The 12,759-nt window shown below is 44.3% G+C and overlaps 1 protein-coding gene across 1 annotated transcript in view; it reads right to left on the bottom strand.

Moving 5' to 3' along the window:
* Positions 1-12,759, bottom strand: part of nbn (nibrin) — a 31,504-nt gene that overhangs the window by 3,477 nt on the left and 15,268 nt on the right. The window contains exons 9-15 of the mRNA XM_017702033.2: positions 11,478-11,616; positions 10,270-10,599; positions 7,588-8,290; positions 7,097-7,162; positions 6,833-6,994; positions 6,614-6,727; positions 6,069-6,118 (exon numbers count right to left, since the gene is read on the bottom strand). Coding sequence (XP_017557522.2) covers positions 6,069-6,118; positions 6,614-6,727; positions 6,833-6,994; positions 7,097-7,162; positions 7,588-8,290; positions 10,270-10,599; positions 11,478-11,616 — 1,564 coding nt within the window. The remainder of the gene's footprint in view (positions 1-6,068; positions 6,119-6,613; positions 6,728-6,832; positions 6,995-7,096; positions 7,163-7,587; positions 8,291-10,269; positions 10,600-11,477; positions 11,617-12,759) is intronic.

Raw genomic sequence — 12,759 nt, 5'->3', positions numbered from 1 at the left:
GTTTCTACCCAGCATGTAAGTAAAATTAGTGAGTTTCTCAGCACAACATGGTTTGCATTCAGAAAAATTGACACTAGCAGAAATTCAAAATAGTAAAACAAAGTAATTTAACAGCAGCTAAACGCTAAGAGGGTATAAGTGGTGGTTGTGTGTTGACGTACAATTTCCGGCTGAACTTCCCTGGGCTTTTCACCGTCCCCTGGCTCTGTGCGTCATAGCATCCTAGTGTCTGAGCCAGGCTTTGCTTCTGCACTGTAGCCTAACAAAAGCAGCAGTCTCCCAGGCTTTGGCCCTCAGTGTGCTGTGACAGTTTATTGTCTCTGGGTGAGCCACCTTGATTTGCAGGGGTCAAGGGGCAGCAAGTGGCCAAATGTGTTTGCTAAGTCTGCTGGGACTGGCATGCATGACTGTGTGCAAATAAAGGTGCCGAAAAGCGTTCTTTGGATCGATGCCATAAAACAACCGCTTTTGGTTCCCCGAAGAACATTAACTGAATGGCTCTGAAGCCTTACTCTGTAGGACCAGCTCAGATATTTCTAACTAAAACAATCAAATAAAACACTTTTCCTTCTAATTCAGATGAGCTAGAATGCTGCTGGCTCTCTGTGACTGTGTTGAGCTGCTAGTGAGCAATGATGGCTGTGCTAAGATAAAATAGACAGCACCACTGAAACTTTTCTTCATATCAAACAACTGTGTGCAACTGCCACAGTAACAAATAGCATTTGAACAAAACAAAAACACTTTTATAAATGAAGAGTTTCATTCCACAATACTGTTTTTCCTATTTGTAACAAGGTTTGGGTATAGTGGCCCTTATTACTCAAAGTTGTGTAGTTAATTCTGATTAACTATGATCTTGCAGTTAGCTAACCCAAACTATTAGCATCTACAGGGAGATTCACTCGAAAGAGGTCCTGAATATTCTTTAATAACTCTCGCAATCTGAACGAAACAACGTGCAATATGCTCCTCACTATACGGAGCTTTGAGCAAGCTCAGATGCCCGTGTCTGAGTGATGAGGTAGGCGCTGGACAGCCGTCGCAATGTTTAATCTCCGTTTGCAACTTCCGGGTGCATACCCTCCGTACCCCTTCATGTCTCTGGCCGAAAGCAGATCATTTCCAGCTTCTCATGTAATGCAATCAATTACACATACATCAAGGTATGGAGCATATATTTTTGGTTCAGACTGCTTCATCTTAATGGGAGTTACAGCTGAATATTCGGGGCCTCTTTCGAGTGAATCTCTGTGTATAATACTAATAAGAAGAAATTAACAAAAAAAATTCATTATTTGGACTCATAGCAATCCAGTACCTCTCCTTGGATCACCACCTTATCGTGGTGGAGGGGTTTGCGTGCTTGAATGATCTTAGGAGCTATGTTGTCTGGAGCAAAAGCTCCTGGTAGGGTCTCCCATGGCAAACTGGTCCTAGGTGACAGGTCAGACAAAGTGTGATCCATAATAACCCCTATGAAGACACAAAAGCAGGACTTGTGTACCCTGCCCGGAACAGGGTTACCGGGGCCCCACCCTGGAGCCAGGCCTGGGGGAGGGGCTCGCCAGCGAGCGTCTGGTGGCCGGGCATTTACTCATGGTGCCCGGCCGGGCCCAGCCCGAAGGAGTTACATGAGTCCCCCCTCCCATCGACCCACCACCAATGGGAGGGGCAGTAGTAGGGGTTCGGTGCGTTGTGGATCGGGCAGTGTCCGAAGGCGTGGGCCTTGGCGTTCTGATCCTCGGTTGCTGAAACTGGCTTTTGGAACTTGGAACGTTACCTCACTGGCGGGGAAAGAGCCTGAGTTGGTGCGCGAGGTTGAGAGATACCGGCTAGATATAGTCGGGCTCACCTCAACACACAGCTTGGGCTCTGGGTCCAATCTCCTTGAGAGGGGCTGGACTTTATTCTTTTCTGGAGTTGCCCATGGTGAGAGGCGGCGGGCAGGTGTGGGCTTTCTCATAGCCCCTCGACTCGGTGCCTGTATGTTGGGGTTTTCTCCGGTGGACGAGAGGGTAGCTTCCCTACGCCTTCGGGTTGGGGAACGGGTCCTGACTGTTGTCTGTGCTTATGCACCGAACAGCAGTTCAGAGTACCCAGCCTTCTTAGAGTCCTTGGGAAGGGTGCTTGAAAGTGCTCCTCCTGGAGACTCTATTGTCCTACTGGGGGACTTCAACGCTCACGTGGGCAATGACAGTGAGACCTGGAGGGGTGTGATTGGGAGGAATGGCCTCTCTGATCTGAACCAGAGTGGTGTTCAGTTTTTGGACTTCTGCGCAAACCACAGTTTGTCCATCACGAACACCATGTTCGAACACAAGGATGTCCATAAGTGCACATGGCACCAGGACACCCTAGGCCGCAGTTCAATGATTGACTTTGTAGTCGTGTCATCGGACTTGCGGCCATGTGTTTTGGACACTCGGGTAAAGAGAGGAGCTGAGCTGTCAACTGATCACCACCTGGTGGTGAGTTGGATCAGGTGGTGGGGGAAGATGCCGGTCAGACCAGGCAAGCCCAAACGTATAGTGAGGGTTTGCTGGGAACGTCTAGCAGAAGAACCTGTCAGATTGATCTTCAACTCACACCTCCGTCAGAACTTTGACCAGATATCGGGGGAGGTGGGGGACATTGACTCAGAATGGGCCATGTTCCGTTCCTCCATTGCTGAAGCGGCTGACTGTAGCTGTGGCCGTAAGGTAGTTGGTGCCTGTCGGGGCGGTAATCCTCGAACCCGGTGGTGGACACCCCAGGTGAGAGATGCTGTCAAGCTGAAGAAGGAGTCCTACCGGGCATGGTTGGCCTGTGGGACACCAGAGGCAGCTGGCAGGTATCGACAGGCCAAGCGATCTGCGGCTTCAGTTGTTGCCAAGGCAAAAACCCGTGTATGGGAGGAGTTTGGTGAGGCCTTGGAAACTGACTAAGTCGGCTCCGAAAAGATTCTGGCAAACCGTCAGGCGACTCAGAAGGGGAAAGCAGTGTGCCACTAGCACTGTATATAGCGGAGATGGTGTGCTGCTGACTTCGACTGAAGACGTCATTGGGCGGTGGAAGGAATACTTTGAGGACCTTCTCAATCCCACCGACACGTTCTCCAGTGAGGAGGCTGAGTCTGGGGACATGGGAATAGGCTTGTCCATTACTGAGGCCGAAGTCGCTAAGGTAGTTAAGAAGCTCCTTGGTGGCAAGGCTCCAGGGGTGGATGAGATCCGCCCCGAGTTCCTCAAGGCTCTGGATGTTGTGGGGCTGTCTTGGCTGACACGCCTTTTCAACATTGCGTGGACATCGGGGGCGGTGCCACTGGATTGGCAGACTGGGGTGGTGGTGCCTCTTTTTAAAAAAGGGGACCGGAGGGTGTGTTCCAACTACAGGGGAATCACACTCCTCAGCCTCCCTGGCAAGGTCTATGCAGGGGTACTGGAGAAGAGAGTCCGGCTTATAGTTGAACCTCGGATCCAGGAGGAACAGTGCGGGTTCCGCCCTGGTCGTGGAACACTGGACCAACTCTTCACCCTCTCCAGGATTCTGGAGGGTTCATGGGAGTTTGCCCAACCAGTCCACATGTGCTTTGTGGATCTGGAGAAGGCATTCGACTGTGTTCCCCGGGGTATTCTGTGGGAGGTGCTTCGGGAGTACGGGGTACATGGCTCTTTGCTACGAGCCATTCAGGCCCTGTACAAACAAAGCTGGAGTTTGGTTCGCATAGCCGGCAGTAAGTCAGACTCTTTCCCAGTGAGAGTTGGACTCCGTCAGGGCTGCCCTTTGTCACCGATTCTATTCATAATTTTTATGGATAGAATTTCTAGGCGCAGTCAAGGGATGGAGGGTGTCCGGTTTGGTGACCTGTTTGCAGATGATGTGGTCCTATTGGGGACATCAGGCCGCGAACTTCAGCTTTCGCTGGATCGGTTTGCAGCCGAGTGTGAAGCGGCTGGGATGAGAATCAGTACCTCTAAATCCGAGACCATGGTTCTCAGGCGGAAAAGGGTGGAGAGCCCTCTCTGGGTCGGGGATGGTACAAGGGAGCGGGAGATTGACAGGCGGATTGGTGCTGGGTCAGCAGTGATGCGGGCTCTTTACCGGTCTGTTGTGGTAAAGAAAGAGCTGAGCCATAAGGCAAGGCTCTCGATTTACCGGTCGATCTACGTTCCCACCCTCACCTATGGTCATGAGCTTTGGGTAATGACCGAAAGAATAAGATCGCGAATACAAGCGGCCGAAATGAGTTTCCTCCGCAGGGTGTCTGGACTCTCCCTTAGAGATAGGGTGAGAAGTTCAGTCATCCGGGAGGGACTCGGAGTAGAGCCGCTGCTTCTTCACGTCGAGAGGAGCCAGCTGAGGTGGTTCGGGCATCTGGATAGGATGCCTCCTGGACGCCTCCCTCGGGAGGTGTCACAGGCGAGTCCACCTGGGAGGAGACCCCGGGGAAGACCCAGGACACGCTGGCGCGACTATATCGCCCAGCTGGCCTGGGAGCGCCTCGGAATCCCCCTTGGAGAGCTGGTGGAAGTGGCTGGGGAAAGGGAGGTCTGGGCTTCATTGCTTAGGATGCTGCCCCCGTGACCCGAACCCCGGAGAAGCGGAAGATAATGGATGGATGGATGGATGGCAATCCAGTACAAAAATGGATGTACTAATTTTACACGCACTCTGACAATGCTCTTTGTTTCACTTCAAGACATCGTACGCTGCTTGTTTTATGCTACTGGCACTGCTCAGAAAATAAACAATACAAAACACAACTAGTGCAGAAGCATCTCTTATACTGCTATTTTAGAAAAGAAAAAACACTACACAATCACATCATTGTACCATTAAAAAAAAAAAAAACTAAGCCTTTTTGTTAATTTTGTTGTAATTTTAAAGCTACACTTTGTTCAGTAAGGGGAGCAGTGACCACCTACGAGCAAAGCCACTGACTCGTGAGCTGCTAAATGCTATCATTTTATTTGCTCCCTACTGAATAAGGCCGTGCTTCATGTAAATATGTAAGCGAGGTGCTGGTAGGCGCTTGATTTCAAGCACTGAAGCTGATTCATCAAATGAATATCGCTTCCACAATGTACAAAGGTTTCATCAATCAGAGACAGAGCAGTTTGTACCTCATTAAAGGTGGTCAAATTTGTGCTCCTTTTTACAAAACTTTGAAGAACAAGGGCCGCCGCTCTGGTGCAAGCGCCCGGCTAGCTCAGTCGGTAGAGCATGAGACTCTTGGGGGCAGTCGTGGGCTGGAGGTTAGGGAACCAGCCTCGTGGCCGGAATGTCACCGGTTCGATTCCCAGAGCCGACAGCACATGACTGAGGTGTCCTTGAGCAAGACACCTAACCCCCAACTGCTCCCCGGGTGCTGCGGATTGGGCTGCCCACCGTTGGGCAAGTGTGCTCACTGCCCGCTAGTGTGTGTGTGCTCACTAGTGTGTATGTGGTGTTTCACTTCACGGATGGGTTAAATGCGGAGGTGAAATTTCCCCGCTGTGGGACTAATAAGGGTCTCTAAAAAAATATATATATATATGAACCAGTGAGTTTTTGAAGAGTGTGAAGAACCTTTGGAACATTAACCCCTTCAAATCCCATGCTTACTTCCTAAAACTACTAAAAACATGGGAAAAGTTTGCATAATAGTCCAAGTTACAAAAGTATAGGTAACTCCTCACTGTCTGGCAGCATTCATAAGACTACATGGCATCTACATACGCCTTTCATATAAACATCTCAAATGGCTTTTTCCAACAAGTTGTCATAACACTCTGGGTTGAAATTTACTAATGCAGCCTTTATGGCACATTTTTTTATACCAGCCTATGTAAACGTAAGTTTATGTCACTTGTCACAAAAGGCTTATGTAAGTGTTGTATAGAATTATGAATGCCACTCCTCAGAAAAGTGTTACAAGTGTATAATAAAAGTTTGGACTTGCCAATAGGATCTGACCGTTTAAGGGGTTAAAAAACCTGTATATAAAGGTAAAGGTTTGGTACCACTTCTCAAACTTAAAACCATTTAGGAAGCTTTATTTTGTAAAATGTATTTGCAATCAGTATATATGAAGGAAGAATTCATACCTGAACAGATCATCCCCAAGAGTCTCTTCTCGCTCTTGCCGTTTCTCCTCCTAAAAGAAAGTGATTTTATTGGAGATTACTTTGGCACCACATCACTGAATGTGTATTTCTACATCAGTTGAACACAGAAGCAGAATACACCAATAAAAATGCTCCAAAATTACTCAACAAAACTTCTGTACATCAACTTGCATTAAAAGGTCAGAATGGTTTTACCTTCTCCTGTAAAATTGCTATTTTAAAGATACACATTTTCTTTGGACAGCAAAAATATTTAGGTTTAGGCTTTGTATGTTAATTTATTTTCATGTAGAAAATCAACAAAACGTGTAATCTGACCAGGAGTACTCAAACTTGTAGAACATTTGAAGAGATGTGTTCTATTGACGACATTTCCAAAGATGACGGTAAATTTGAGAAACCCTAATCCCTAATAATGAGACGACGTGTATCATTTGGGCCCTAATTTACACATACTGAAAAATTTCAGTGTAACCAACATTCTCCATGTCTCGCTTCTTCTCTGCCCTGCTGCACTCTCTCACCTCTGCTGCATCTCTCAGCCAATCCTCAAGTTCTGTGTTCTTGCTCCGATTATGAGCCACCAGATCTGAGCCGCCAATGATGCTGGGCAAGCCATGAAGTCCAGGAACAGGTACCTAACAAACATGTACACACACAAAAGTTATCCTTAAATCTTTTTTAGAAAAGATTTATCAGTTCATTACATGAACCATAATCTGACCCATTATTCCATGCCTGACCTTGCGGAAGCGCTTGAAGTTCTTCCCATTGGGATCGCGGTTCTGTAGCGGGTCAGACCTTGTTCTGGATGGAGCGTTCACTGTGAGACACTTAAACTGAACTTGCAAGAGTCTCTGGGGAAGCTCGGTGTCATTTTCTGAAGCAGACGCTGAGCTTGAGCCCTACAAACAGCGATGAATACATATTGAAAATGCTTACAGAGGCATTTTAACTGCTTCATTATATTAACTCCTGTGTTGTATTACTGCATTAGAAAAACTCACCTTGGATTCCTGCTTGACCGCAGGCACCTCACTGTGTTTGGCAAAGCCATTAAGGGCCTCAGATATCTAAATGTAAATTAGACATTTTAAGTTTTAAGTGCTCTCAACATTAAAAACATAGGTGCAGAAAAGGTTACGGCAAATTTTAGTACAAGACAATTTGCTGTCAATGACAATGATTTAGGAAAAATGGATAATTTTCTAAATAAAATTGCACAATTGCATTCACATGATATATGAGGTCATTTCTCTACACCAGTGGTTTTCAACCTGTGGGATTTTATTTAGATTTATTTGCCTCAACGCAACACACCCAATTCACATTTTGCTTGCTGCAGCGTAATGACTGTGAAATCGAATGGGCTGTGGAAACTGATTGTGATATTAAATAATTGCTATCATCTCAATCTCAAATCTGAGGAAAAAAGTTAGCCTGAATCCCTGATCCATCCCATCAAGCTTCAAAATAGTAAATAAAAGGTTGAACTCACCTCAACAAAGGACACTTCCTCTTCTTTAACATTATCAGATTCAGATCTATCCTTCCTATGCACTGAACCGAGCTGGTCCTGCTCCAAATCTGCTGCTCTACCGGATCCCTGTAACTTCCTCTTAGAGTTCTGGTGTTTATTGGCTCCATCAGGCACACCCTGTTGCAGGTTCTGGCTCTTACTGGCTATGCTTTGCTGCTCTACCCTCTGCTGGTTGCTGGATATAGTGTTATGGTATTGCTTTGGGTTCCGCTCCTTACTGGAAGTGCTGCTCTCTCCTTGACCCAAACGTTGTTTCTTACTGGCCGCAGGCTGCATGGGTTCATCCATGTCCTCTGACATGATGGACTCAAGCTCCTCCAGTGAATCATCTAAATCAGTCCTCTCTTCTTGCACCCCCAGGTTAGATGGCTGGTCCTGCACTGGCTCCTTCCTCTTCTTACTGCCTGAGATTGGATTGGAGTCATAGTTCTGGGCATTATGGTCCCCGCTAGGACCTGAACTCATGGCGAGTGCAGAGCCCAAACCCAGACTGGCACTGAAATTGGACTGCGGGGTCGTGCCATGCCGCTTTTGGCTTGTGTGCGAGGTTTGTAAGGATGCCGCTGGAGTAGCGTTCTTCTTCTCATTCTCCTCGCCCTCGCACTCTCGTCTGGACAGTTTGGCCTCCGAAAGCTCAGAATCGGCACCGTGCTCACGCGACCTGAGGAAAGACAAATGTTTAGCACTGAAAATAAGTTTTAGCTAGGATGTTCAGACTTTTGCATACCTAAGTGGAGTTCAACCAATATTTTATCACCTGTATCAATTTCAAGTAACAGATAAACAATGGTGATTGCAGCTTCCATCCTGCTGTAAATAAAAGTTCTTTTAAAAAGGTCTACTGGTGTTTTGCAGTGTAAACATCTGCTTGTATACTACTTGCAAAGTCAATATGGTTAAGCTGAGGTGGAATGTAACTTTCAAAAGTATTTTCAATCTAATTAGATTGTAGCCACTTTATTAGAAATAAACTGAAGTGAAAATAAAGTTCAGTTTGACCATTTAATGTTTTTTTTTTTTTTACAGGGTAAAAAAAATCTCCTTTAACTTGTTAGCTAAACTGATCTAATCACACAAGTCTTACATTTAGGAAATCTTTATTGATAGGAAGTCTATATATTGTCCGTTTATAATGCTGCAAGTGTCTGTTTAGTTTCTGAAATGACTGCCTTCAGTTTCAGACACAGCCATTACCAGTGCTGTATCCTAGGGTTTGTCATGGGATTTTTCTGTTGTGGCTGCCATATTTGGAACCAAATCTCTGGCTAGGCTGCTCTGCACAAATGTAACTAGAGGTGAAAGACGGCTAAAATCACTCACCTTACTTTAGAAGAGAAAAACCTTCCCTCGACAAAGTCATTAAAATAGGTTTCCCTTGATCTACTGATCCCACTTAAACTGGCAGAAAGCTACCAAATTTGTGTTTTCCTGACATTTATCTTCATCTCATACACAAACTTTCCCTGTTCTAGAGAGTCTCTCAAACCATTTAACAAGCCCACTGGTTCTTCACGTCAGGGTGGGTAAAGGATGCCATGGTGTTGCATAAAGAGGAGAAAAACTCATCATAGGAGGGTCAGGCCACATCAGCTAATCAATACAGATATGAACAATGCTAGCTTTTAGATAATGTCGCTAATGTCAACAGCCAAGAGATCAAACAGTCGTCCCCCTATTGGAGCTGCAAACAGCCGCTACAACTTTACTCTCCGTTTCTGGAGATTTAAATGACATTTGAAATGTGGAAATAATAAACAGTAAATATCAGACTGAATGTCGTGGGTCTGAAAACTACGTCGTGTTTTGACAGATGCGATTTTATAAGTTTGCTAGTGCAGTTAGTGCAGAGTTCAGCTCCTGTCCTGAAACCCCTGCACTGCATAATTGTGGTTTCCCTGGTTAAAATACCTGATGTTATTAGCCAATTAATCCCTTCTTGATCTGAACAGAGTAAAACAGTAAACTACATATTGAAGGAGCTCAAGCCTGGAGTTTGAAAACACTGAATTAAAGGTCTGTGTAGTCTCTCGTCATTCTCGGCTTCTGTCGCATCTTGCAGGCAAATCTTTCACAAAGCACAGCAAAACGGTGGTGACTATTTAGTGTGATGTCACTTGAAACGCTAGAATAGACATATAAATATATAATAATAAAATAAATCAAGGGAAACAATGTATCAGACTAACAGCGTATCAGTTGGGTCCTATTCTAAAGTACTGAATATATGGCACCATCAATAAAATCTGGCATGCTTGTGCAAATACAGTCGTATGCAAAAATAAGTTATCACATTCTGTACATCCTCTACAAAATTCTGCACATTTCAAAGTAAAAGTCATCTTTATTGGCTGAATTTAACATATTGGGAAAGTAAAACAAAATATGGCCTGTGTGGAAGTGTGGAAGACGCACTGTTTATTTTACGCATTTTTCCTCAATATGCTCAATAAAACTCAGCAAATGAACAAAAATTTTGCACTAAAATTTGTAAAAAAATCGTTCTCTGTAGAGGTGTTTAATTATTTCCACTTAGAAAATCATCAAAACAAATTTTTAATGGAGTGTCCAAAGATTTTTACACTCTGTGATGAATATAAACACGTATTAAAACACAAAAGTGTTGGTTGCGCTGTGGCTTGCCTCTTTTTGCTGACAGGCTGGAAGTAGCTTGTGAGCGCTGACTGTTTCTGGGGGGATTGTTTAAGCGTGGCGCTGCTGTTGAGAGGGTCTGGGAATTTCACACAGTCGTCATTCCTCCGGTCAGAAGAAGCTGATTCTGCCTTCTTCTCCTGTACTCTCTCACTTGAGGTCAATGATGACTTCACAGACTCTGAAGTGGTTGGTGGCTCCATGGTTGACAGCTGTCTTCGGGATAATGTTGATGCTGGCTTTGCTGACCGCAGTGGCTCTGCCTGTACAGGGCATTTCTCAGGGGTCTCACCCACAGCTATGGCCCCACATCCATGCATCCTGCAGTAGAAAACCATTAATTACTATTAATTCTCTAGGTGAAAAGTGATACAGCTCTGATCACATTGTTGCCCTGGATGTTTGCCTGGGCTGTAAAGCAATAACGATAAGCAGCATTTACTCACATAAGTAGCCGTTCACAACAACACAAAACAGCAGGACAGTGTTAGTAATATTCCATTTCAAAATATAGAGTAAAAAAGCATTAATTTAGAAAACCATTTAGTCACAAAACCGCTAAGCCCCTACACTGGCTGTTATAGCCACAAAGGGGGAAAACTTCAAATAAACGACCATGGTTTTGGAATGGGACGCCCAATGAGCTCATTTAAGCGTGATGGTCAGGTATCCATATAATCTTGACCACTATTTTAATAAAAAATCTGCTGACCATATCAAGATTAGCAACCGCATCAGTGTGTGTGAAATCGAAGGGCAAAACATTTGAGTTCTGCTGGCTCCTTAAGGTGTACAGTGCCTGAACAGACACCATGTACAATAGAGATACTGCTTAGCTCTCACAGAGTTTACACCAGTCCACATAAATAAACATGTTCTACAACATTTTCAGACATAAACAGACGTTTACTGTTTTGGCTGCAATAATTTACACATTAACCTTATTTCTTTTCCACTGTTAGAAAGTTACTGAAGAAAAAAACTTGTATACACAAAAATGAGACCAACTTCATTGCTCACCCAACGTGGCTTTCGTTTCACTTTTCTGTGACAATATCTTAGTTCTGATTGGCCTACAACAATCATACTTCTGATAACAAATGATACGAAAATATATTGTGACCTACCTGAAGAGTATAAGAATACCAAGAACCTAAATGTGGCAGTAGCCTTCAAAAACAGCAACTGAATTATCCCACCTGCTGAAACTCTGAGAAGTCTCAGTGTTGGCTACATATGCAGTGATGTTCTGGGATGCGGCAGGAAGCACAGTCTCATCCACTGTTGTATTCTGTGTAAGAGTTGCCGCAGGGATTGCTGACCTCATTCTAACAGACTCTACAGAACAAAACATGGTAGTATTCTTTAAGACAAAATCTTAAAGACTGCTATTAAATATGTTTGTTTGTTCATAATAATAATAATAATAATAATAAAACCCCTGGCAAAAATTATGGAATCACCACTCCTGGAGGAAGATCTTTCAATTGTTTAATTTTGTAGAAAAAAGTTAATCATAGAAAAACTTTTTTCCCCCAAAATTCCAACCTTCTGGAATTAAGAAAATAAAAAAGAAATAAATGCAACTGTTGCAGTTAGTCACAATTGTGTTTTTAGATCAAGTAGAGGAAAGAAATTCCTCACTTTCACTAAATTATGAGGAAAATATTATGGAATCATGAGGAAAAACACTGCACCATTAGTACATTGTTGCACCACCTCTGGCTTTTATAACAGCTTGAATTCTCTGAGACATGGACTTAACTAATGACAAACAGTGTTCTTCATCAATCCATCTCCAACTGTCTGTTATTGCTGTTGCCAGATCAGCTTTGCAGGTTGGACCCTTGTCATTGACCATTTTCTTCAATTCCCACCTGAGATTTTCAACTGGATTGAGATCTGGACTGTTCGCAGGCCATTATATGTCTTTCTTGAAGGAAAGTTTTCAGGTCCTTGGCCCTACGGCAAGATGCATTAATATCTTGAAAAATGAAGTCATCATCACCAAACATCCTTTCAGCTGATGGAATAAGAAAAGTGTCCAAAATTTCAATGTAGACTTTGGCATTTATGGAAGATGTAATGACTGTCATCTCACCGTGCCTTCACCTGACATGCAGCCCCAGATCATCAATGACTGTGGAACTTGACATGTTTTCTTCAGGCAGTCATCGTTATACATTTCATTGGACCAGCACCAAACAAAAGTTCCAGCACCATCACCTCACCCAACGCAGATTCATGATTCATCACTGAAGATTACTTTCATCCAGTCATCCACAGTCCATGATTGCTTTACTTTAGCCCACTGTGACCTTGTCCTTTTCTGTTTATATGTTAATGGTGGCTTTCATTTGGCTTTTCTGGATGTAAATCCCATTTCTTTTAGATGATTTCTTACAGTTTGGTCACAGACATGGACTCCCGTTTCCGCCCACTTCTATCTCATTTGTTTTGTTGTGCATTTTCTGTTTTCAA

The sequence above is a fragment of the Pygocentrus nattereri genome, chromosome 3, assembly GCF_015220715.1.
Source record: "Pygocentrus nattereri isolate fPygNat1 chromosome 3, fPygNat1.pri, whole genome shotgun sequence".
NCBI classification, from domain to species: Eukaryota; Metazoa; Chordata; class Actinopteri; order Characiformes; family Serrasalmidae; genus Pygocentrus; species Pygocentrus nattereri.
The sequence above is the reverse complement of the archived record's forward strand: the minus strand, read 5'-3'. Positions and strand labels throughout refer to the sequence as shown.